Below are 24,976 nucleotides of genomic sequence, written 5' to 3' on the forward strand. Positions count from 1 at the left end.
TGGCAGCTGTGGCTCCTCCCTGGGTGTGATGGTAACTAGGCTGGTGGCAGGTGGGGCTGCTTCGGGCTCTCTGGGGTTTGCTCTCTGCTTTCACTACTTGATGAACTGTCAACTACATTTATGAGGTGGGGACCCCTCCAAAAAACAGAATTATTTTCTGGAGGGCAGGCCCCTTTCATTGTAGTACAGGCTTCCCCCACTAGGTGAATGTTCTAGGAACCCATCTATATCAGTGTACCAGCTGGCGTTTTTTTGAGAGGCTATGTTAGGCTTCAGTACATTTTTTTTGAAGATCCTTTTAGCTCCTTTACCCATTTCATGATGGGTGATTCATGAGTGCACCAGCCCACACTGCATCATGTTCAGCAGTTTTTGACCAAAAATGGTGTAACTCCTAGACCCCATCCTTCCTATTCACACATTTCGCCCCGAGTGCCTTTGTTTTTGTTTACCTGGATGAAAAAGGTTTCCAAAGGGAAATGTTTTGCCAGTATGGAAGAAGTGACTCAAAAATGGCAGAAGCACTAAAAGGCATCAAAATTGACAAGTTCAAAACTATTTTGAGCAGTGGAAAAAACTTCTAGATAGGTGTTTTGCGTCAAATGGAGAGTGCTTTGAAGGTGACTGAAGTTTAAACATGTGAGAATAAATACACAATATTTAATAAATAATTTCCATTTTGGGGGCCTTGTCATACTCTTCATCTACTTTGCTCCCTATCATCCACTTTGGAGCAAGACACCAGGGTCATTTCTGTTTCAAAGCTTTTGCAATTATTACTTGCCCTGTCTGAACTGCTCTATTCCTAGCTGTTCATGAGGTTCCCACATTTACCTTCTCATTTTTGTTTTGGTTCATCTGTCTTTCAAATGACTACTGCAAAGTAATATGCTGCACTTTTGTTCATTCTATATTGTGTTGCTCTATTTTATTTTCATAGTGCTTAAAAAACCCGACATTTTATTCATGTATTTGGTGACTGGCCACATATATTGAAATGTATATTCTTGAAGACAGGGACTTTGTATGTTTTGTTTAATGCTGTGTGCCTAGAACAGTGCCTACATCTAAGTCAGAAGTCATTACGTATATATTTTTTTAAAGATTTTATTTATTTATCTTTAGAGGGGAAGGGAAGGAGAGAGGGAGAGAAACATCAATGTATGGTTGCCTCTTGTGTGTGGGTCCCCTGCTGGGAACTGGCCTGCAACCCAGGCATGTACCCCGACTGGGAACTGAACCGCGATCGTCTGGCTCGCAGGCCTGTGCTCAATCCACTGAGCCACACCAGCCAGGGCTCATTACATATTTTTAAATGAATTGTATTTTAAAAGTAGGACTATGTAAGTGATTATAGAGAAGCATACTTACACCCTTAACTCTTATATCAATTTGGTGCTATGATGGTGAGATTATTAGGTGGTCTAGAATTTGATAATTTTACCTATCAAAATTATGTCTATTTGCCTTGGTCAGTGTGGTTCAGTTGGTTGGAACATTGTCCTGTACACAAAAAGGTTGGGAGTTCGATTCCCCGTCAGGGCACATACTTAGGTTGCGGATTTGATCCTTAGGGTGCGTAAGGGAGACCACCAGTCAGTGTTTCTCTCTCTCATAGATCTTTTCTGTCCCTCTCTCCCTCTCCTCTCTCTCCAAAATCATTAAACATATTTAAAAAAACTGTCTATTTTATTGCCTACAAAATATGTTTATTACTCATTTTTTATCATTTAAATTTATTTTTAATTTTTATCCTTTTGGCCTTTTAAGAATCTGCTGGATGATGTGGAAGAGTTTCATGAACGTGCTCAAGAGGCCATGATGGATGAAACCCCAGACTCTTCTAAACTCCAGATGTTGATAGACCTGGGCTCTAGTCTTTATGTGGAGTTACCTGAATTAACCCGACTAAAGCAGGAGCTACAGCAGGCTCGATGGTTGGATGAAGTAAGACTGACTCTGTCAGACCCACAGCAAGTCACTTTGGATGTCCTGAAGAAATTAATAGACTCTGGGGTAGGGTTGGCTCCTCACCATGCTGTGGAGAAAGCAATGACTGAACTACAGGAGCTCCTTACAGTCTCTGAGCGATGGGAAGAAAAGGCTAAGGTCTGCCTACAGGCAAGGTGAACACATATATTGGTGACTTTACCTTTTTCAAACTAAGTAAGATAGCAGAATGAGAAAAGGAACACAGGGTCTATTTCATTAAATATTTCATTAAATATTTTATACCTTCCCTGACCAAGCACCATGTTATGAAATGATTCTACATATAGACAGTTCCATGTATTATGTGCAAAGTATTTTGTTAGTATTTTACATGATACAAAATAGTGTTTTGTTTAGAGCCTCCCATTGCTGATACTATAGTTAGGAGCTGAGAACTATGAAGTTCATTGCAGTTATGTTATTAACTGAGGGGTGCAGAAAAGTGCTATAGGAAAAGTGCTATAGGGGTGCAGAAAAGTGCTATAGGATGGTCAGAAGTGAATCTTGAGAGAAATGTAAGAACTTAGAAACTTGAAAAATGAGTAGGATTGAAGTGGAAGAAGCAAGAGAAATGTCATAAGCTAGTAAGTTTAAGGTATATAAGGAGTGTTCATGTGACAAAAGTTTAAATGGGCTTTTTTGGAGTAGAAGATGTATGCAGGAAAGTAGTGAGAGATAAGAATCAGGCATAGGTGTGTTAAGTAGTAGCATTAGCATAACACCTTGTTGGGCTTGTGAGATTTAAATATAGCATATTTGACTCTATATCAACTAATTTGACTGTAATGTTCTTTATGAAGGAACAGTTTTTTTAGCAGCTAAGATTAATGTTTATGTAATTTCTATTGTGAGGATGAGGAAACTGGGATGTTTAGAGAGATTGTATAATTATTAAATAACAGCTCAAATTTAAAGTATTTTCTACTATAATGTCTTCATGTACTTTTCTTTGCCAGCCAGTTATTTTGAATGGTTTCAAAAAGAGGTCTTAGATGATTTAATTAACATAGTTCTGCTCAGCCAAAAAAGGCTCCACGTTTATTAGATATTTTTCTCTTCAGATGCTAAGGAGCATAGCAACTATATTTATTTATAACTCTTCTTATCCAAAACATTCAGATTACTCTGTGTCTTCAGATTCATGGGACTTCCAGGAGGTAGGAGAATATTAAATGGGAGAAGCTAAATAATTTTGCAATTTAACACTATGATTTGGTATATCTGATGCATCTACTTACAGTCTAATGAATGAAATTTGTTGGTAGTAATGTTTGAAAACTTCCTTTTTTCCCTCCAAAATGTCTTTTATATCTTTCTCTTCAACTTTTTTGTCACTGACCTAGTTATAATACTTTTATATTTTCCCTTGATCTTCTCAATTTGCTAAGTATTTACAGAATACCTAATACATGCCAGGCACTAATGTTAAATGCTTTGGAGATGGTAGGGAAGGAAGACACACAAGGTCCCTGCACTAAAATAGAGCCAACATTCTAGAGGGGAGAGACAGTTGAATTGTGAAGAAATGAATGAATTTTAGATATTTAGTGTCATGAAGAAAATAAAATTGGTGAAGAAGTAGGAAGTGATGGAAATGGTGGGAAGTTGAGTCTTCCCTTTTCTAATTCCTGTCACAGTTACCTTTCTGAAACACGTTTTTAATATGCTTCCTTTCTCAGTATTGGTTAACTACTGACCTTTTTTTTTCTTAGTACCCTCCTCCTTTGCCTTTGGGCTTCTCTCTCTGCTTAAATAATGGCTTTCCTCAGTGTTCTGTCCTAAACTGCTGCTTTTCTCACTTTGTATATCTCCCTGAAAATTCATCTAACTTCTTGGCTCTGTTTGCCATCATTCTACTGATTAATTCCAAATTTTTGTCTATAACATAGTAGCTTTTTTTCCTCATAGATACCATCTGCCTATTAGATAATTCCATTGGATGCCCCTCAAATTCCCATATCCAAAATTAGATCCATTAATTTATTTCCATAATTTCTTTCTTTGTTCCTTTTTTCTTTGAATTATACCATCTTTCATTCATTTGAACAAGCCAGTATTTTGAAAATTAACTTTGACCCCTGCTTTCTATTTTTTTTACCATCAAACTCAGTTAACTATCAAGTCATATTGATTCTATTTCTTTGGTTTTTCACTTTCATTCTTATTTTGGCGAGGGAGGGGTAGTTGCTGTCATTACTGATCATGAATCATAGCAATAGGTCCCATCTCTGAGCTCACCTCTCTCTAATCCAGTCCCTGGACTGCAACTATTATTTTCTTAAAATACAGGTGTGACTTTGAGTCCCCTGCTTAAAACTCTTCACTGTTTACTATTCCACTTGGGATGAAGTTCAGATTCCTTGACCTGATTTATAAGGCCAACCTATAATCTAGCCCCTTGCTTAAATATCTCCCCTCATCCCTTGACATTCTTCCTCTTGCATTCTGACATATTGATCACACCTGCCACCCCACCATCAGTTCCTCAAACATGCCATGTTCTTGCTTATCTCTGGACCTTTTGCACCATTTGTTTTCCTAGGGAGCAGCCTTCATCTCTGCTCTTTACCTGTGGCGCACCTCCACTAGCCCTGTGGCCCCAACTTTTCTGACTAACTTCTATTCAAAAAGTATGAGAAAGCTTAGAGGTCATTTCTGGCAATCCTTTTTTCCACCGGCGAAGTCAATTAGGTCCTTTTAGTATATAACCTGATAGCATCTTTATTTTCCTCTGTTATTGCACATGCATCTCACTCCTTATTAATAAGCCCCTCCTCCACAAGATTAAAAAGTATTATAAGGATGCTGTTACTCTTGCACATTAATAATCTCTGGGACCTAGCGTAGTGCCTACCACATAGTAGGATTCATGGATGGCTGCAAAACCTTTCCCATCCTAAGCAGCTTCCCATTGTTTACATACTGAAATTCAGGACTCTCAAGACCTCTGATCCGTTTACATCTTTCTTTCCTGCTAAATCCCCCTACTTCATGCTCTTTCTTTTACTCCCTCCCCCAATCTTCATACCATTCCTTATCTTAAAATAGATTGCCAACTTATTTTTGTATGTCTCTTTGTCCATTATATTCCTGTTTTTTTTCCTTTAACCTTTCACTTGACAAAATCACCTACCTTTAAGGCCTGGCTCAAAGCCCTTCTCAGTCTCCCTAGGCAGAATTAATCATTACCCGCTGTAGTAATTTGTTCTTAGTTTCCAGTACATGCTTTCCTGTATTCTGATAAGTTGAGGATAAAGGTCTTTTTTATTCATCTTTGTGTAACTAGGTGTTAATGACTCTAGTTTAATTAAATGTTCATGGTCAACATTAATTGATTTCTAGACTATTGCTTTCCACATTGTATCTACTATGCATCTTTGACAATTTCAGATATTGTGGAGAACTCAAGTAGGGGCAGTTTAGTGTAGTGAAAAGAGCTTGGGATCTGAGACATCAGTATTCCAGGTGTGCGTGCCATTTACTACATTAAGTGACTTTGGGGAAAATAATTGAAAGTTACCTATAAAATGGAAATAAAGATAATAGCTGTTTTGCCTCCCTTACAGAATTATGGTAAGTTAAATGAAATGAAGTGTATGAAAATTCTCTACATATTTTAGTAGTTTGACTTTTTCTCATATGTCTGCCCTACTTTTTGTGTATTGTTAGACCAAGACACAGTGTGGCAAGTTTAGAAAGCATTGTGAGTGAAGCTAAGAACATTCCAGCTTTTCTACCTAATGTGCTATCCCTGAAAGAAGCCTTACAAAAGGCTCAAGAATGGACAGCTAAAGTGGAAGCTCTTCAGGTAAGGAACCTTTTGAATTTTCTAATCATTCAGATAATGCTTTTTCACAGATGAATCATAAGCATTTAATTTTTAAGAATTAGAATAACCATAATAAAATAATTATAGTTACTAAAATTCACTTGTTCTCCCATCTGATTTTGTATTTCAAAATAAATATTACTTATTAAACATTACTGTTTCTATTGACTCCCTTCTGTAAAAGATGACAAAATGAAATTTGTGCTAGATAGAAATAAGAGTGTGCTTGTCTACATAATATTTCTTCTGAATTATAAAAACCATTAGTAGCATTTAGAGTACTCAGGATATGAATTGCTGCACCAAGAAAGAACATACTGTGAGTCAAGCAAGTTCTAATGACTTCTTTTTTTAATTTCTTTTCAGTTCACTTTTTCTGGGATTTATTTATTTATTATTTATTTATTTATTTTTAAAATATATTTTATTGATTATACCATTACAGTTGTTCTATTCCTCCCCTTCATTCCCCTCCACCCTGCACACCCCCTCCCCCACCCTTCCCCCCTTTAGTTTATGACCACGTGTCTCAAGTTCTTCAGATTCTATATTTCCCCTGCTGTTCTTGCTCTCCCCCTGTCTATTTTCTCCTTACCATCTATGCTACTTATTTTCTGTACCTTCTCACCCCCTTTTCCTCCTCCCACTCCCCTGTTGCTAACCCTCCATATGTTCTTCATTTCTATGGTTCTGCTCCTGATCTAGCTGTCCTCTTGGTTTGCATTTGTTTTAGGTGTGGTTGTTAGTAACGGTGAGTTTGCTGTCCTTTCACTGTTCATATTTTTTATCTTCTTTTTCTTAGATAAGTCCCTTTAACGTTTCATTTAATAAGGGCTTGGTGATGATGAACTCCTTGAACTTGACCTTATCTGAGAAGCACTTTATCTGTCCTTCCATTCTAAATGAAAGCTTTGCTGGGTAAAGCAATCTTGGCTGTAGGTCCTTGGATTTCATGACTTGAAATACTGCCTTCCAGCTCCTTCTTGCCTGTAAGGTCTCTTTTGAGAAATCAGCTGACAGTCTGAATTTGTAGGTGACTGTCCCCTTATCTCTTGCTGCTTCTAGGATTCTCTCCTTCATTTTAATCTTGGCTAATGTAATGATGGTGTGCCTTGGTGTGTTCCTTCTTGGGTCCAACTTCTTTGGGACTCTCTGAGCTTCCTGGATTTCCTGGAAGTCTATTTCCTTTGCCAGACTGGGGAAGTTCTCCTTTATTATTTGTTCAAATAAGTTTTCCACTCGTGGCTGTTTCTTTCCCCCTTCTGGTACCCCTATAATCCGGATGTTGGAACGTTTAAAGATGTCCTGGAGGTTCCTAAGCCTCTCCTCATTTTTTTGAATTCTCATTTCTTCATTCCTTTCTGGTTGGATGTTTCGTACTTCCTTCTGGTCCATTCCATTGATTTGAGTCCCAGTTTCCTTTCCATCACTATTGGTTTCCTGTGCATTTCCCTTCATTTCAATTAGTTTAGCCTTCATATGTTCCTCTAATTTGTGGCTAAAAACCAATTCTGTGAGCATCCTGATCATCAGTGCTTTGAACTGTGCATCTGATAGGTTGGCTATTTCTTGGTCACTTAGAGTTATTGGCTCTGGGACTTTGAGTTCTTCTTGAGCCATGATGTTTTGGTCTGTTTGTGCCTGTTATGTATGAGGGGCAGAGCCCTAGGTGTACCACCAGGGCAGGGCAACTCAGTGGCTGGGTTATGACATTGTATGTGGGAGCGTGGTCAAAGAGGGGCAATGGCCATCCCCTCTGCTGCTTCCTGCGACTGGGGCCTGTGTGGTCTGTCTCACTGCTCACTCCTTTGCCTGGTTTATCTGCGTGTGAATGTGTGACTGCGGTCAGCCTGCTGCCTTAACGCCCTCATTGTTTCTGCCTGTTGCTGCCCCATTCCTGGGATCCACCAACGGTTGCCTGTGCTCCTGGGTCAGTCCAGTGAATCTTTCCTGCCTGACCCAACTCTGCCGCTGGCTGTGCCCCTCTTACTGGTCTGACTGAATGGTTCATTGTTGTCCGACTTATGTATAGTTCAATTTTCTGTGTTTTAGTTGCATTTTCATTACTAAAACTTTGTTGTCTTTAAACTTGGTGTTGGGAGGAGGCACAGTGTTTCCACCTACACCTCCATCTTGGCTGGAAGTTGTTTTCTTTTTCTTAAGTAAGTTCCTTTAACATTTCATATGAGGGCTTGGTGATGATGTATTCCCTTAGCTTTACCTTGTCTGGGAAGCACTTTATCTGCCCTTCCATTCTATGTGATAGCTTTGCAGGGTAAAGTAGTCTAGGTTGTAGGTTCTTGCTTTTCATCACTTTGAATACTTCTTGCCAGTCCCTTCTTGCCTGCAAAGTTTCTTTTGAGAAATCATCTGATAGGCTTGTGGGAACTCCTTTGTAGATAACTTTCTGCTTTTTCTCTTGCTGCTTTTAAGATTCTCTAACTTTAACCTTTGGCATTTTAATTATGATGTGTCTTGGTGTAGTCCTCTTTGGGTCAAACGAGTTTGGGACTCTGTGCTTTCTGGATTTGTATGTCTATGTCCTTCACCAAGGTAGGAAAGTTTTCTTTCAACATATTTTCCAATAAATTTTCTATTTCTTGCTCTTCTTCTTCTTCTGGCATCCCTATGATTCAGATGTTGGCATGTATGGAGCTGTCACAGAGCCTTCTTAGTCTCTCCTCATTATTTGAAATTCTTCATTCTGATCTGGTTGACTGTTTATTTCTTCCTTATGTTCCAAATCATTGATTTGAACCCTAGCTTCCTTCCCTTCACTGTTGGTTCCCTGTGGACTTTTCTTTATTTCACTTGGCATAGTCTTTGTTTCTTTTCTTAGGCTTTTGTCATACTCAGTGAGATCTCTAAGCATCCTTATCACCAGTATTTTAAATTCTGTATAATAGGTTGCTATCTCCATTTCACTTAGTTCTTTGGGGTTTTGTTTCGTTCTTTCATTTGAGCCATATTTCTTTGTCTCCTCAATTTGGCAGCCTCCCTGTGTTTGTTTCTGTGTATTAGGTAGAGCTGCTTTGATTCCCTGCTTTTATTCCCTATATTACATTGCATGGGGTGGGACCTTAGGTAAACGCCAGGATGGGGCAGCCCACTTCACTGCTTTGTGGCTCTGTATATGGGGGTGTGGGTCAGACAGGAGCCAGTGCCACTGCTTGACTGCAGATTTGTTTGCCACTCACCCTGCTTTCGGTCACTTACGTGACTGACACTCCTCTAGCTGTTGCCCTGGTGGTGATTCCCAGAGTGGGTGGGTTTGCATGTATTCTACGACCCTGCGGGTCCTTCAAATGGACTCTTCTGAGAGACCAGCAGTTTCTTCTGCTGTCCCAACCCCTCCTGATTTTTGTATTCAGGAGTTATGAGGCTTTATTTTCCTGTTGCTAGAACCCTGGGCAGTGCAGTCTGGCCTGGGGCTCGCTCCTCAGGTATCCTGTGGGATGGCCCATTCCTCATAGTCTCCCCCACACACCACTGCCACACCACATCCTCTTCACCCAGCTCCCTAGCTCTGTCCCTCCTACCCATCTAGATGAATATGTCTTCTTTAAATCTTTGGTTGTCAGACTTCCATATAATTCAGTTTTCTGGCAGTTCTGGGGTTTTTGTTTGTTTTGAAGTTAGTTGTAATTCTTCATATGGTTGTGCAAGGAGGTGAAGTCTGTCTGCTTATACCTCCATCTCGACTGGAAGTTATATGCCTGTTCTTTACATTATCCACTGTCCTGTATGATATTAAATATCTGTTTCCATCCATTAGCAAATTTGTTTCCTTATTTCTAAGCATATATATGTCTGTTTTGTACATCGTCCTTTGAACTGGTTTTTACATCTTACTGTTTTCCTCATTAATCAGTAAAATTAAAACCTTTGACAACAGAATTTACACAAACATTTAAAATTTATTGGGGTGACATTGGTTAATAACATTATTTTTAGGTGTATACAATTCAGTACACGTATATATTGTATTTGCACAGGTTTTTAAAAGAAACAGTGTATTGATTTTATTTTTAGACCAAGGGGAAGGGAGGGAGAGAGAGAGAGAAACAGTGATTTGTTATTCCACTTATGTGTGCATTCATTGGTTGATTTTTGTATGTGCTCTGATGGAGGATTGAACCTGCAACCTTGACATATCAGGATGATACTCTAACCAACTGAACTACCTGGCCAAGGCCTTTTACAAACTTTTTAAAGAGAACATTGGTAGCTCTATTAATTCAAGAGCTACAATGAGGTTTAAAGAACAATATTAAAAAATTATTCTAAACTCTTTGTAAGGTCTTTGACAATAGATTGCTACACTTCATAAGTGAATGTAAATTGTGTGATAATGTACTTTTGTTTTTCAGAGTGGCAGCAACTATGCTTACTTGGAGCAGCTGGAGAGCCTATCGGCTAAAGGGCGCCCCATCCCTGTGCGTCTTGATGCATTGCCCCAAGTAGAATCACAAGTAGCAGCAGCACGGGCATGGAGAGAACGGACTGGGCGGACCTTTCTTAAGAAGAATTCTAGCCATACTTTGTTACAGGTAAAGAGTGGTTTACTTTATATATATATACTTTAACACCTTCATCAGAAGTTGATTATTTAATACCTATAGGTAATATTATTGGTGAGGGTTGTTTTCATTTTATTTTGTACAAGAGAGGGTTGTACAAGAGATTCCTGTTAGGTAATATCAGATGTTGGCCAGAGCTCTTACTGGTGTGGCTCAGCTGGGCATCATCCCACAAAGCTAAAGGTCGCTGACTTGATTCTCAGTCAGGGCGCATGCGTGGGTTGTGGGTTTGGTCCTTGCCAGAGATGGGTACAAGAGGCAACCAAGGGATGTTTCTCACACTGACGTTTCTCTCCCTCTCATTCTCTCTCCCTTTCCCTTTCTCAAAAAATAAATAACTAAAATCTTAAATGCTGACCAGAAATTTGGAGCCTATGACAGATTTATTTCTCATTCATACTGTGCTGTGTCCAGAAAAAGCAATCAGCCTGGATCTTGTCTCTCTTGTTAATAGACTCCATCGCTGAAAGGTCTCATTTCTCAGTAGCATAATTTTAAATACATATTACCCTACTCATTTTGAGCATTTAAGCATAGTAAGTTAGTTTTACGTTTGAAGATTGGCTTCCTAATTACTAACCCTGTATCCTTGGTCAAGTTGTTTCCTTTCTGAGCCTTAGTTTCCCTTGTTTGTAAAATACAGATGATACTGTCTATTTCAGAGAGTTGTTATGAGAATTGAATTCGATAATGTGTGTAAAGTCCTTAAGACAGTGCCTAGGACTTGGTGAGCAGTCAGTAAATGCTTCCTTTTAGTATTTTTAATTCTAATATTTTTTTTTTAATGAGAGCTCAATGTTTGGTTTTATTTTTGTAGGTGCTAAGTCCCCGAACTGATATTGGTATATATGGGAGTGGTAAAAACAGAAGGAAAAAAGTAAAAGAACTAATGGAAAAAGAAAAAGAAAAGGATCTGGACCTTGAGCCTCTGACTGATCTGGAGGAAGGATTGGAGGAAACCAGAGATACAGCCATGGTGGTAAGAAATTATGATACACATCTTAACTTTGCACTGAGAATACAAAATTCTGTGATGATAGTAGCAGATTCACTATTCTTGTGTTCTTTTAAAATTTGTGTATACTTTTTTGGCTTTATGGTTATATATATTTCACATATTTTAAAAATATTTATAACCAAAGTATACAAAAAAGTTTATTATTCTGTTCTCTTCCTAGAATTCTTTTCCATTTATCTGTTTCTTGTTATTTTTAATAGTTGTCTAATATTCTGTCAAATTGTCAATAATTTGCTGAACATTTTTCTGATGTTGAACATTTGGTTAAGTGTTCACTCTTATGGATACTAATAAAGTGAATTTCTTTGTATAGCCTTTTCCTTTTTCAAGTTATTTTCCTTCACTTGACTCTTAGGAGTGGGATTACTGGGTTAGAATTTAATAATAATTTGTGACACTTAATATTAATGTGCTTTTCACAGGAACTGTATCAGCTTACTGATACCAGCTGCTGTTTAAAATATCTCCCTTCACTCAGTAGCATTCAGTGGTATATTGAGTGCTGAATAAAATATTTGTTTCCAATTAGAATTATTTTTTGCAAAGTAGGAGCAGTATGTTAAGAATACTAGGAGCCTGAGGAAATGGAAAATAAAAATGAGTTTATTATGTAATAGTAAGGAGTTTCAAATGGCCGCTCCAATGTGTAATATAGTAAGGATTTTGTGTGGCTGTTTCTGCCTACAAATGATTTCTGCTTTTTGTTTTTAGGAGTTTTTAAATTTTATTTTTCAATTACAGTTTGAATTCAACATTATTTTATATTAGTTTCAGTTGTACAGCATAGTGGTTAGACAGAGTGCTTCCCCCAATATTTTAGGTACTTTACTTGGTACCATACATAGGTTTTACAATATTGTTAGCAATATTGATCCTGTTTTGAGGCTAGTGGAAATGATTTTTTTTTTGGTGGCGGTGGGGGGTGATTTCTTATTAAGGAGCCTGCCTAACAGGTCAGTCTTGGCCAGACAAGTGGAAAAGGAAATCATTTCAAAATTGTTTCAAAGCTATGAAAGAGTTTTAAAAATCTACTGTCAGTATTCATGATAATTAAGTTTTATTTACTTCTGTTTACTTTTTTGAAATGAGCTATGTAAAATCTTGTTGTAATAGGCCATCAGGCTGTGCTATTCTACTTCTACATAAGTTGGAGGGGCCTTCTAAAAAGAAATGAAAATTGATTTGTATAGAACTTCTTCCTAAGGAATGAATTTCAAGGGGATGGGGAACTAGTATTTATTGAGGGTTTACCTTGTGCCAAGCACCAAGTTAGGCATTTTGATGTGTTATCTTATTTAATCCATAAAACAGCAAAATGAGGTTGGTGGTATCTTCATTTTCCAGAAAACTGTAATTCAGAAAACTTGTGCACCAGATCAACAGTACATAAGTACAAGAGCCAGGCTTCATATGCAGGTTGTTTGATTTCAAGGCATATTTACTGAATCTACAGAAGAATTCAAAGTACCCTACTGATAAAATTGTCAAATATGTTAGCTCTTTGCCCATTTTACAGACAAGGAGTGTTTGCATGGAAACTGTCAGGGCTGCCGCACATTTTAGGAAATGATTGACAACTGATTTTTTTGAAAGGAAAATGTTTTGTCACAATGAGACCACAACTTGTAGGTGATCCCTTAGCCTTGAGGATTTGATACTTTTGGAATATTTTCCAGTGACTCCTTTCTATTAAATGTTTGTTGTGTACAGGTGGCAGTTTTCAAAGAACGGGAGCAAAAAGAGATTGAAGCCATGCATTCCCTCAGGGCAGCCAACCTAGCTAAGATGACAATGGTGGACCGCATAGAAGAAGTGAAATTTTGTGTTTGCCGTAAGACAGCTAGTGGGTTTATGCTGCAATGTGAGCTCTGCAAAGACTGGTTCCATAACAGCTGTGTTCCCCTGCCTAAGTCATGTTCCCAGAAAAAAGGGTCTAGCTGGCAGGCTAAAGAAGTAAAATTTCTTTGCCCTCTTTGTATGCGGTCTCGAAGGCCAAGGCTAGAGACCATTCTGTCACTCCTAGTATCCCTTCAGAAGTTGCCTGTACGGTTGCCTGAAGGAGAGGCCCTACAGTGTTTGACAGAACGTGCTATGAGTTGGCAGGATAGAGCACGGCAGGCCCTAGCCACAGATGAACTGTCTTCTGCCCTGGCCAAACTATCTGTGTTGAGTCAGCGTATGGTAGAGCAGGCAGCTCGAGAAAAAACTGAAAAGATCATCAGTGCAGAACTCCAAAAAGCAGCTGCCAATCCAGACTTACAGGTGAGTTTAGGATTTTCTTTCTTTTTATATTTCATGAGATAATATTTGTCAGTGTGTAAATAGTAAATCAAATGTATCATAGCAGTTGACTAGGAAGACAACAGTAAGCTGCCAGCAACTATATTATTCATAAAACCTTCATTCTGCATACACCCATAGGATTTTCTTTGGATATATACCTAGCTTGTTTTAGTTGAAAATTATCTGCATATATCATTCAGGTAGACCTTGGTATCATAGGCAGATAATTTGATATCTCCTAACTGGTGAATTCTGTTAGCTAGCCACTTTTCAAGTTCATTACACTTTGGTAGTCACAGTCACGTAGTACTCATGTTTATTTAGCGTGTCTCTCTGTTCATCCTGGAAATGTTGTTTAGGGACACTTACCTAGTTTCCAGCAGTCTGCTTTTAACCGGATGGTAAGCAGTGTATCTTCTTCCCCTCGACAAACAATGGATTATGATGATGAAGAAACAGATTCTGATGAAGACATTCGGGAGACATATGGCTATGACATGAAGGTAATTACATGACCAGGTGTGTGGTCACATACTTGATCACTGGGTTTGTTTAAAAAGTTATTTAATACTGATGTTTGAGGCCTGAGAGTAGAAGAGAAAGCTAATAATTTATTTATCTATAGTTCATGATGATAGTGTTTTGTTAAAGCTCAAAAAATATAAATTAATGAAATAACAATTTTTAAAAGGTGGAATTTTTAAACAGAATTTATTTTCATCACCTTGTAAGTCTTTATGGCTTAGGGGGAGTAGCAAAATTATGCATTTAGTTACTGAAAGCTTGATGGCTGCTTTCATTATTTTTTATTTGAGTTGTTAACATCAATATAGTTTTATTTTAAGAATTTCATTGTTTCTGTAAGCTGTAGCCCTTTGCTTTGGTCTCTCATCTCTCTGGTGCTAGATGAATGTCATAGTCAGAGATGGTTTATACTTGGGCCTATGGTTTGAATTTGCAGATGTAGTTGCAGTTAGAATGTATTATTTGCCCTCAATATGATTATTTTGATAATGACACCACACTGGTGATGAAGAGAAAGTTTTGGCCAGTTTGTTTTATCTTGGATTTTATTGGCCTTTTTAAAATCCTCACCTGAGGATAAATTTACTGACTTCAGAGGGAGGAAGGGAGAGAGAAACATTGATGATCAGTTGCCCTCCATATGCACCCTGATCAGGGTGAACCCGCATCCTAGGTGGTATGTGCCCTGACTGGGAACTAAACCCGTAGCCTTATGGTGCATGGGATGATGCTCCAACTAATTGAGCCACCCACCCAGGGCTTAGTCTTTTCAGCACACAAATCAGATAGATAAGGATCATTCTTTTTTAAAAAATATATTTTATTGATTATGCCATTACAGTTGTTCCATTCCCCCCCTTCATTCCCCTTCACCTTGCACATCCCTCCCCCACCATTCCCCTTTTAGTTTATGTCAATGTGTCACAAGTTCTTTAGATTCTATATTTCCCATACTATTCTTGTCCTCCCTCCTGTCTGTTTTCTATTTACCATCTATGCTACTTATTCTCTGTACCTTCTCCCCCCTTCTCCTCCTCCCACTCCCTTTGCTAACCCTCCATGTGATCTCCATTTCTATGGTTCCACTCCTGATCTAGCTGTCCTTTTAGATTGCTTTTGTTTTAGGTGTGGTTGTTAATAACTGTAAGTTTGCTGTCCTTTCACTGTTCATATTTTTATCTTCTTTTTCTTAGATAAGTCCTTTCAACATTTCATGTAATAAGGGCTTGGTGATGATGAACTCCTTTAATTTGACCTTATCTGAGAAGCACTTTATTTGCCCTTCCATTCTAAATGAAAGCTTTGCTGGATAGAACGATCTTGGATGTAGGTCTTTGGAGTTCATGACTTGCAATATTTCTTTCCAGCCCCTTCTTGCCTGTAAGGTATCTTTTGAGAAATCAGCTGACAGTCTGATGAGAACTTCTTTGCAGGTGACTGTCCCCTTACCTCTTGCTGTTTCTAGGATTCTCTCCTTCATTTTAATCTTGGCTAATGTAATGATGGTGTGCCTTGGTGTGTTCCTTCTTGGGTCGAACTTCTTTGGTACTCTCTGAGCTTCCTGGATTTCCTGGAAGTGTATTGCCTTTGCCAGATTGGGGAAGTTCTCTTTTATTATTTGTTCAAATCAGTTTTCCACTCGTTGCTCTTCCTCTTCCTCTTCTGGTACCCCTATAATTTGGATGTTGGAATGTTTAAAGATGTCCTGGAGGTTGTTAAGCCTCTCCTCATTTTTTTGAATTCTTGTTTTTTTTCATTCTGTTCTGTTTGGTTATTTTTTTTTCTTCCTTCCGGTCCACTCCATTGATCTGAGTCCCAGTTTCGTTCCCATCCCTGTTGGTTCCCTGTGCATTTCCCTTCATTTCACTTAGTTTAGCCTTCATTTGTTCCTCTAATTTGTGACTAAAATCAACCAGTTCTGTGAGCATCCTGATCACCAGTGTTTTGAACTGTGTATCTGATAGGTTGGCTGTCTCTTGGTTGCTTAGAAGTATTGGCTCTGGGGCTTTGAACTGTTCTTCTTGAGCCATAATCTTTTGGTCTGGTCATGCCTGTTATGTACGAGGGGCAGAGCCTTAGGTGTTCACCAGGATGGGGCAAGCCAGTCGCTGGGTTCTGGCGTTGTATGTGGGGGCAGGGTCCGAGAGGGGCTATGGCATTTGTTTTGTGCTCTCTCAGATTTCGGTCCCCTCTACCGCTTCCCACAAGCAAATTGGGCCCTTCTGCTTTTAGTTCCCAGTTGTGTGGGCTTGTGCACCCTCCACAACTCTGTGGGTCTCTCCAATGAACTCTCTGTGAGCCTGGAAGCCTCTCCTGGCACCTTGACCCCTGAAAGTTTTTCCATTTGGTGCTTTTAGGCATTATTTCCTGGCTCTGGGGCCCTGGGTTGCACAGTCTATCTCACTGCTCGCTCCTTTGCCTGGTTTATCTTCACATGAATGTGTGACCACGGTCAGCCAGCTGCCTTGCACCCTCACTGGGTCTGCCTATTGTCACCCCATGCCTGGGATCTGCTAACCGTCGCCTCTGCGCCTGGGTTGGTCCAGCTCCTTTTTCCTGCAGGACCCTGCTCCAAAAGCTGCTGACCCTTGTCCCTCTTACGGCTCTGGATGAATGGTTTGTTGTTGTCAGACTTACGTACAGGTCTATTTTCTGTTTGTTTTGGTTGCTTTTTTGTTACTAAATCCTTGTTGTCTTTAAACTTGGTTGTACGAGGAGGCACAATGTTTCCACCTATGCCTCCATCTTGGCTGGAAGTCAATAAGGTCATTCTTAGAGCATGAATGTCATCAACATTAAATTTTTAGGATATAAAATTAAAACCAAGCATCACAGATGCCTTTAAATCATCTGGTAGAAAATATTTTTCTCAAGATGCAAATGGATCCAGGGGATGTTTTAATGAGGGAATTTTTAAGTCACATGAAATAAAGACTTGAGAAAAGTTGAAACTCGAATTTTTCTGTTAAAATAATGTTCTTCACACCTTGTTACCCCGAAGTTAATGACCATCTTTGTTGTATAGGATAAGTAGGAGCAGCTAAAAGGACATGCAGCCCATGCCACATATAAATTATTTAGCTAATACTAGAATTGCCTGTTTTCCATAGCTTAGAGGCCTCCGATATTGGATTATCTGTCAAGCACATTAATAATCAGCAATTCTACCCAGTATTATAGAATTGTTAAACAGGATGCTTTTTACTTGGAAGCAGATTGGTAACTTATAAAAACAAAACCACAAATATTACATGGTTTCAGGATTAAGGATCAAAACTGTGTTTTGGTATGGTTGTGTGGAGTAGTCTTTTTTCCTAAAATTTATATGGGAGTCTCACCCTATGTTTCTTCTTTGGTCAGGGGTATTGGCAGGGTAGAAACATAAAAGTAATGGATTTTATAGTGTTAGCAATGTGTTGATAGCTCAGAAGAGTAGAGTGGTGCAAGGCTTAAGTTAATTCATTATAAAAGTTACCTTGCTACAGCTATCTGTGCATTTTAAGAAATACACTGTTGAGTATTTCCCCAGAGAGCAAGCAAGCACTTAATTGTGATGAAAATTTTATTTGCAAATTTATTGGAGTTAGCTTGGCAATCTTTTCCTTTGTATAATTTCCCCAATTGTGACCCTGAATTATCCTTAAGATAGTTTGAATTAATATATTTACTACTGGGGGAGCCCCCTAGTAGTTTAGGAAGAAGAGTATGTAATTATATAGAAAAATAAAATCAGTCCTTTGATCTTGAAATTATCCTAGCATTTAAATGTCTAAAACAGATGGTTTTTGCTCTGCATTGTATACTTCATTTTGTATGTAATATTCTGTGAACAGAATTAAAATACTCTGAGGAGCAATTCAAGACAATTATTACTGCTCTGGTGGGTGTGTGGCTCAGTTGGGTTAGAGCATCCTCCCATAAAACCAAAGGTCTTAGGTTTGTTTTCTGGTCAGGGTACATGCCTGGGTTGTGAGTTTTCAGTCCCTGTCAGGTGCATACAGGAGGCAACCAATCAGTGTTTCTCTCACATTCACGTATCTCTCTCTTTCTCCCTCCCTCCCCCCCTTGGGTAAGGAAAGAAAAAGAAAAGAAATAAAAAGAAAAGAAAATTACTGCTTAAGAAAATACATATTTAATGAAGAAGTCTGTCATAGATCTTTTGTGATTGTGTCTGGGAAACCTTCCTTCAGATATTCATATGATTACTTCCTTTCAAGGCATATTGTTTACCTTTGCTGAGACCATTTATTCATATTATAGTTTACATTTTACAAATGCATATATGTGCAGAATTATATATCAGGAGAGAGGGTTTAAAACAATAGTAGTTATTGTCTCCCAGGAAGCTCCTTTTCTGTATCTCAGTAATTGCTTCTTTTAGAGAGAGGCAAGTCAAGCACTTAAATTTTTTTTTCTTCTCACCCTTATTAATACTTGGGTGGCTTGAGCTTTATTGGAAATAGAGTAGATTTTGTCTTAGACTTTAGTTTTACCTAATATTAGATAAAGTGGATTGATAGATCTATATATAAACTACATCTTTCTTTTGCTTAATATATTTTCTAGATTATGCTATTATGTTGTCCCAATTTTTCCCACTTTGCCCTAATCCACCCAGTACCCCCATTCCCACCAGCAATCCCCCCAGCCCCCGGTCTATGTCCCTGGGTCATGCGTGTAAGTTCTTTGGCCACACTACTGTCTGTACCTACCAGTTTGTACTTATTCCTTGCACCTTTTCCCCCATTCTCCTCTTTCCCCCTCCCAACTGATTACCCCCCAAATGATCTCCATATCTATGATTCTGTTTCTGTTCTGCTTGTTTGCTTAATTTGTTTTTTAGATTTAATTGTTCATAGTTGTGAATTTATTGCCATTTTAGTGTTCGTAGATTTGATCTTCTTTTTCTAAAGTAAGTCCCTTTAACATTTCATATAATAAGGGCTTGGTGATGATGAACTCCTTTAGCTTTACCTTGTCTGGGAAGCACAGTGTCTGTCCTTCTATTCTAAATGATAGCTTTGCTGGATAGAGTAATCTTGGATGTAGGTCCTTGCTTTTGATCACTTTGAATACTTCTTGCCAGTTCCTTCTTGCCTATAAAATTTCTTTTGAGAAATCAGCTGACAGTCTTACGGGAATACCTTTGTAGGTTACTATTTGCATTTCTCCTACTCCCTTTAAGATTCATTGTTTACCGTTAGCCTTTGGCATTTTAATTATGACGTGTCTTGGTGTGATCCTCTTTGGGACCATATTGTTTGGGACTCTGTGCTTCCTTGACCTGTATGTCTGTATCCTTCACCAAGTTAGGAAAATTTTTATTAATTATTTTTTCAAATAAGTTTTCAATTTCTTGCTCTTTCTCTTCTGGCAACACTATGATTTCAATGTTGGTACATTCAAAGTTGTCCTAGAGGCTCCTTTGCCTGTTTCTGTGTTTATTTCTTTTTTAATTCTTTTTTATTCTTGCTTTACTGATTGAATGTTTTTTTCTTCCTTATGTTTCAAATCATTGATTTGATTCTTGGCTTCATCCACTTCACTGTTGGTTTCTTATAGACTTTTCTTTATTTCACTTAGTGTAACCTTCATTTCTGCCTGGGTCTTTTTTATGCTGATGAAATACCAAATGAGTTCCTGAGCATCTGTATAATCAGTGTTTCAAACTCTGCATCTAATAGATTGCTTGTCTCCATTCTGTTTAGTTCCTTTTCTGTAGTTTTGTTCTGTTCTTTTATTTGAGCAGTATTTCTTTGCTCATTTTGGCAGCCTGCCTGTGTTTGTTTCTGTGTATTAGGTACAGCTTCTTTGACTCTTGTCTTAATAGTGTAGCTTATTGTAAAAATGTACACTGGTAAATTGGATGGGGAGGAGCATTAGGTAATTTCCAATGCGTGGCAACCTGTTAGAACCACATTGATGGAGTCTCCGATATGGTGTCCTCACTCTGAGTCTCTTTGGGAGGGAAAGCTCGGAAAGGGACAATGGCTGCTGTCTGGCCTCTGGAGTTTTGTCCAGGAGGAAGCTGTCCCACAGCACTCACTCTGATGGCAGACACTAGTTTCTCCCCATATGCCACTGGTGCTGTTGTAGCTGCTGCCCCAGTGCTGGATTCTAGAAGGAGTGAGTCTACTTGAGACTTAACTCTGTTGCGGGCCTTTTAAGAGGAGGTGCCTGAGAATTCCACAGTTCATTCTGCTACTCTAACCCCCCTGATTTTTATAGCCAGAAGTTATATGGACTTATCTTCCTGGCACTGGAACCCTGGGCTGGGTGGTCTGGTATCCCTCACTCCCGAGGTATCCATCCTGACATTTATCTACGATATGTGGGTGTAGGACTGCCCATTCCTCATCTCCATGCATCTCTGTGTCTTTGCCTCTCCTACCTGTCCGGATTAATGTGACTTCTTTAATTCCTTGGTTGTCGGGACTTCCATGCATCTTGATTTTTTGATGTTTTGTAGTTTAGTTGTAATTTTTGCTGTGGTTGTTTACCTACACCTTCATCTTTATAAAACACATTTTTTACTCAGAGGTCCTTCCATCTTTCTTGCATGTTTGCCATCAGTGGGACTGTACTGTAATTTTCTCCTTAAAAAGAATAATTTGTTAAACTTGCTGTTTATCAGCCTTTTACTTTCAACCTGTTTGTGTCTTTAAGTTTAATATGCATATCTTGCGATAATGTATAGTAAATAGGGTCCTTTCTTTTTTGTGTTTTGCGTATACATGTAGTTATAACATGTACAGTTGATTCTTTGTGTGTTTAAAGTAATACTATGATCTGTCTTTTCATTGAAAGTGTTTAGTCCATTTACATTGATTTATGTATTTATTTAGAAAATTTTTTAAAGAATTTATTTACTTTATTATTTCTTTTTTTTAGAGAGGGGAATGGAGAGGGAAAGAGCAGGGGAGAAGCATCAGTGTGTGGTTGCCTCTTGCGTGCCACCTCACTGGGAACCTGGCTGGCTACCCAGGCATGTGTCCTAGACGGGGAATCGAACCAGTGACCCCTTGATTCACAGGCCAGCACTCAACTGCTGAGCCACACCACCTAGGGCTAGTCCATTTAGATTTAATGTATTATAATTGTTGACATGGTGTGGTTTAAGTTGACCATCTTGCTATTAATTTTTTATTAAGCTGGGCGTGGGGGGTTTGTTGACCTTCCTCTATTACTCTATGCTGGCCTTCTTTTGGGTTATTTGAAATTTAAAAAAAATGTTTCAGGACTTCCGCCAAGATGGAGGCATAGGTGGAAACACTGTGCCTTCTCTCACAACCAAGTTTGGATACAACAAAAGTTTTAGAGAATTAACACACACCCAGAGACCAGAAAACGGAATTATATGGAAGTCCGACAGCTACGAACCGTTCAACGAGGACGGTAAGAGGTGGAGCCAGCACCGGAGCTGGGTCAGACAGGACAGACCTAGGAGTGCAGGCAGCCCAGAACTAGTCGGAGTGCGGAACAGACTGACCAAGGTCGCACATTCGCGCGCAGTGAGACGGAACACGCAGGCCCTGGGGGCGAACGCAGTGGTGGAGGGCTGACAGCGGTGGCACACTCCCGTGCCGTGGAGCAAGGTGCGTGGGCCTGGTGACGGTGGTGGCTGTGGTGCTGGTGGGGGTCGCGGCAGCAGACGGCAGAGGGAAGCCATTGTCCCTCTTTGACCCCGCCCCCACATACAACGTCACAACCCAGCGACTGAGTTGCCCTGCTCTGGTGAAAACCTAGGGCTCCAATCCTGCTATTGAACAGGCACGAACAGCCCAAAAGATGGTGCACAGTCCCAGAACCAGTAACTCTAAGCGACCAACAGATTGCCAGCCTCTCAGAAGCCCAATTTAAGATACTATTTATCAGGATGCTCACAGAATTGGTAGAGTACAGTCACAAATTGGAGGAACATATGAAGGCTAAACTAATTGAAATGAAGGGAGATGTCCAGGAAACCAATAGCGATGGAAAGGAAACTGGGACTCAAATCAATGGAATGGACCAGAAGGAAGAACGAAACATCCAACCACAAAAGAATGAAGAAATGAGAATTCAAAACAATGAGGAGAGCCTTAGGAACCTCCAGGACATCTTTAAACGTTCCAAGATCCGGATTATAGGAGTACCAGAAGGGGGAAAGATACAGCCTCGAGTGGAAAATGTATTTGAACAAATAATAAAGGAGAACTTCCCCAATCTGGCAAAGGAAATAGACTTCCAGGAAATCCAGGAAGCTCAGAGAGTACCAAAGAAGTTGGATCCAAGAAGGAACACACCAAGGCACATCATAATTACATTAGCCAAGACTAAAATGAAGGAGAGAATTCTAGAAGCAGCAAGGGATAAGGGGACAGTCACCTACAAAGGAGTACCCATCAGACTGTCAGCGAATTTCTCAAAAGAGACCTTACAGGCAAGAAGGGGCTGGAAAGAAGTATTCCAAGTCAGGAAATCCAAAGAACTGCAGCCAAGATTGCTTTATCCAGCAAAACTTTCATTTAGAATGGAAGGAGAGATAAAGTGCTGCTCAGATAAGGTCAAGTTCAAGGAGTTCATCATCACCAAGCCCTTATTATATGAAATGCTAAAGGGACTTATATAAGAAAGAGATGATGAAAAATATTAACAGTGAAAGGACAGCAAACACACAGTTATTAACAACCACACCTAAAACAAAAGCAAACCAAGAGGACAGCTAGATCAGGAGTGGAACCATAGAAATGAAGAACACATGGAGGGTTAGAAACGGGGGTGGGAGGAGGAGAAGGGGGGAGAAGGCACAGAAAATAGCATAGATGGTAGGTAGAAAATAGATAGGGGGGAGGGTGAGAATAGTGGGGGAAATATAGAACCTAAAGAAATTGAGACACGTGGTTATGAACCAAGGGGGGAGAATAGTGGGGGAGGGAGTGTGCGGGTGGAGGGGAATGAATGGGGGGGAATAGAACAAGTGTAATGGTATAATCAATAAAATATATTTAAAAAAGGTTTCAGTATTGTACCTCTTCATATTTCATACTTCGCTTGGAGAAATAATTTTTTCTAAATTCATTTAATTATTGTTCAAGTACAGTTTCCTCTCTTATACTCCCATCCCAGCCCTCCCCCCGCCGCAGTGCTCCCCACCTCCCTGCCGTCCTCCCCCCCCNCCCCCCCCCCCCCCCCCCCCCCCCCCCCCCCGCCACCTTAGTTTTTGTCCATGTGTTCTTTACACTTGTTTCTGTGAATCCTTTCCCTTTTCCCCTGTGATTCTCTCCTCTCTCCCCTCTGGTCCCTGTCAGCCTGTTCTGTAGTTCAGTGTCTTTGGTGATATTTTGCTTGCTTGTTTGTTTTGTTGTTTAGGTTCCTGTTAAAGGTGAGATCATATGGTATTTGTCTTTCACCGCCTGGCTTATTTCGCTTAGCATAATGCTTTCCAGTTCCATCCATGCTGTTGCAAAGAGTAGGAGCTCCTTTCTTTCTACTGCATAGAATTTCATTGTGTAAATGAACCATAGTTTTTTGATCCATTCATTTACTGATGGGCACATAGGTTGCTTCCAGCTCTTGGATCTTGTAAATTGTACTGCAATGAACATTGGTGTGCATATGTTCTTTTGCATTGGTGTTTCAGGGTTCTTAGGATATACTCCTAACCGTGGAATTGCTGGGTCAAGAGGCATGTTCATTTTTAGTTTTCTTAGAAAATTCAGCCCTGGCTGGTGTAGCTCAGTGGATTGAGCGCGGGCCTGCAAACCAGAGGATCACAGTTCGATTCCCAGTCAGGGCACATGCCTGGGTTGCAGGCCAGTTCCCTGCAGGCCAACTCCCAGCAGGGAATGCATAAAAGGCAACCATACATTGATGTTTCTCTCCCTCTCCTTCCCCTCTAAAGATAAATAAATAAATAAAATCTATAAAAAAAAAATTCCATACTATTTTCCATAGTGGTTGTACCAGTATGCAATCCCATCAACAGTGAACAAGGGTCCCCTTTTCCCCCCACAAACTCTCCAATATTTGTTGTTTGTTGCTTTGTTTTTGATGGCCATTCTGACTGGTGTAAAGTGGTATCTCATTATGGTTTTAATTTCCATCTCTGATAGCTAGTGATATTGAGCATCTTTTCATGTGTGTCTGGATCCTCTGTATGTCCTCCTTGGAGAAGTGTCTGTTCAAGTCCTTTTCCCACTTTTTAATTGGATTCCTTGTCTTCTTGGAGTGGAGTCATGTAAGTTCTTTGTATATTTTGGGGATTAAACCTTTGTCTGAGGTATCATTGGCAAATACATTTTCCCAAACAGTTGGTTCTCTTTTTGTCTTCATGCTGTTTTCTTTAGCTGTGCAGAAGCTTTTAATTTTGATGATATCCCATTTGTTTATTCTTTCCTTTATGTCCCTAGCTGTAGGGGACAGTGAAAATGTTGCTGCCTGAAATACCTGAGATTTTCCTGCAAATGTTCTCGTCTAGGATTTTAATGGTGTCACGGCTTATGGTTAAGTCTTTTATTCACCTTGAATTTATTTTTGTGTATGGTGTAAGTCGGTGCTCATGTTTCATTTTTTGCATGTAGCTGTCCAGTTCTCCCAGCACCATTTGTCGAACAGGCTATTTTTACTCCATTTTATGTCATTGCCCGCTTTGTCAAATATTAGTTGCCCATAGAGACTTGGGTTTATTTCTGGGCTCTTTGTTCTGTTCTTTTGGTCTATGTGCTTGTTTTTATGCCAGTACCAGGGTGTTTTGATTACAGTGGCCCT

At 39.4% G+C, this 24,976-nt stretch overlaps 1 protein-coding gene across 1 annotated transcript in view; it reads left to right on the forward strand.

Moving 5' to 3' along the window:
* KDM5A (lysine demethylase 5A) overlaps positions 1 to 24,976 on the forward strand; it is a 133,932-nt gene that overhangs the window by 78,889 nt on the left and 30,067 nt on the right. The window contains exons 19-24 of the mRNA XM_037064822.1: positions 1,771 to 2,126; positions 5,662 to 5,800; positions 10,192 to 10,371; positions 11,219 to 11,380; positions 13,130 to 13,681; positions 14,062 to 14,205. Coding sequence (XP_036920717.1) covers positions 1,771 to 2,126; positions 5,662 to 5,800; positions 10,192 to 10,371; positions 11,219 to 11,380; positions 13,130 to 13,681; positions 14,062 to 14,205 — 1,533 coding nt within the window. The remainder of the gene's footprint in view (positions 1 to 1,770; positions 2,127 to 5,661; positions 5,801 to 10,191; positions 10,372 to 11,218; positions 11,381 to 13,129; positions 13,682 to 14,061; positions 14,206 to 24,976) is intronic.

This window comes from Sturnira hondurensis, unplaced genomic scaffold (genome assembly GCF_014824575.4).
Source record: "Sturnira hondurensis isolate 20B ecotype Veracruz unplaced genomic scaffold, ASM1482457v3 Scaffold0015509, whole genome shotgun sequence".
Taxonomy (NCBI): Eukaryota; Metazoa; Chordata; class Mammalia; order Chiroptera; family Phyllostomidae; genus Sturnira; species Sturnira hondurensis.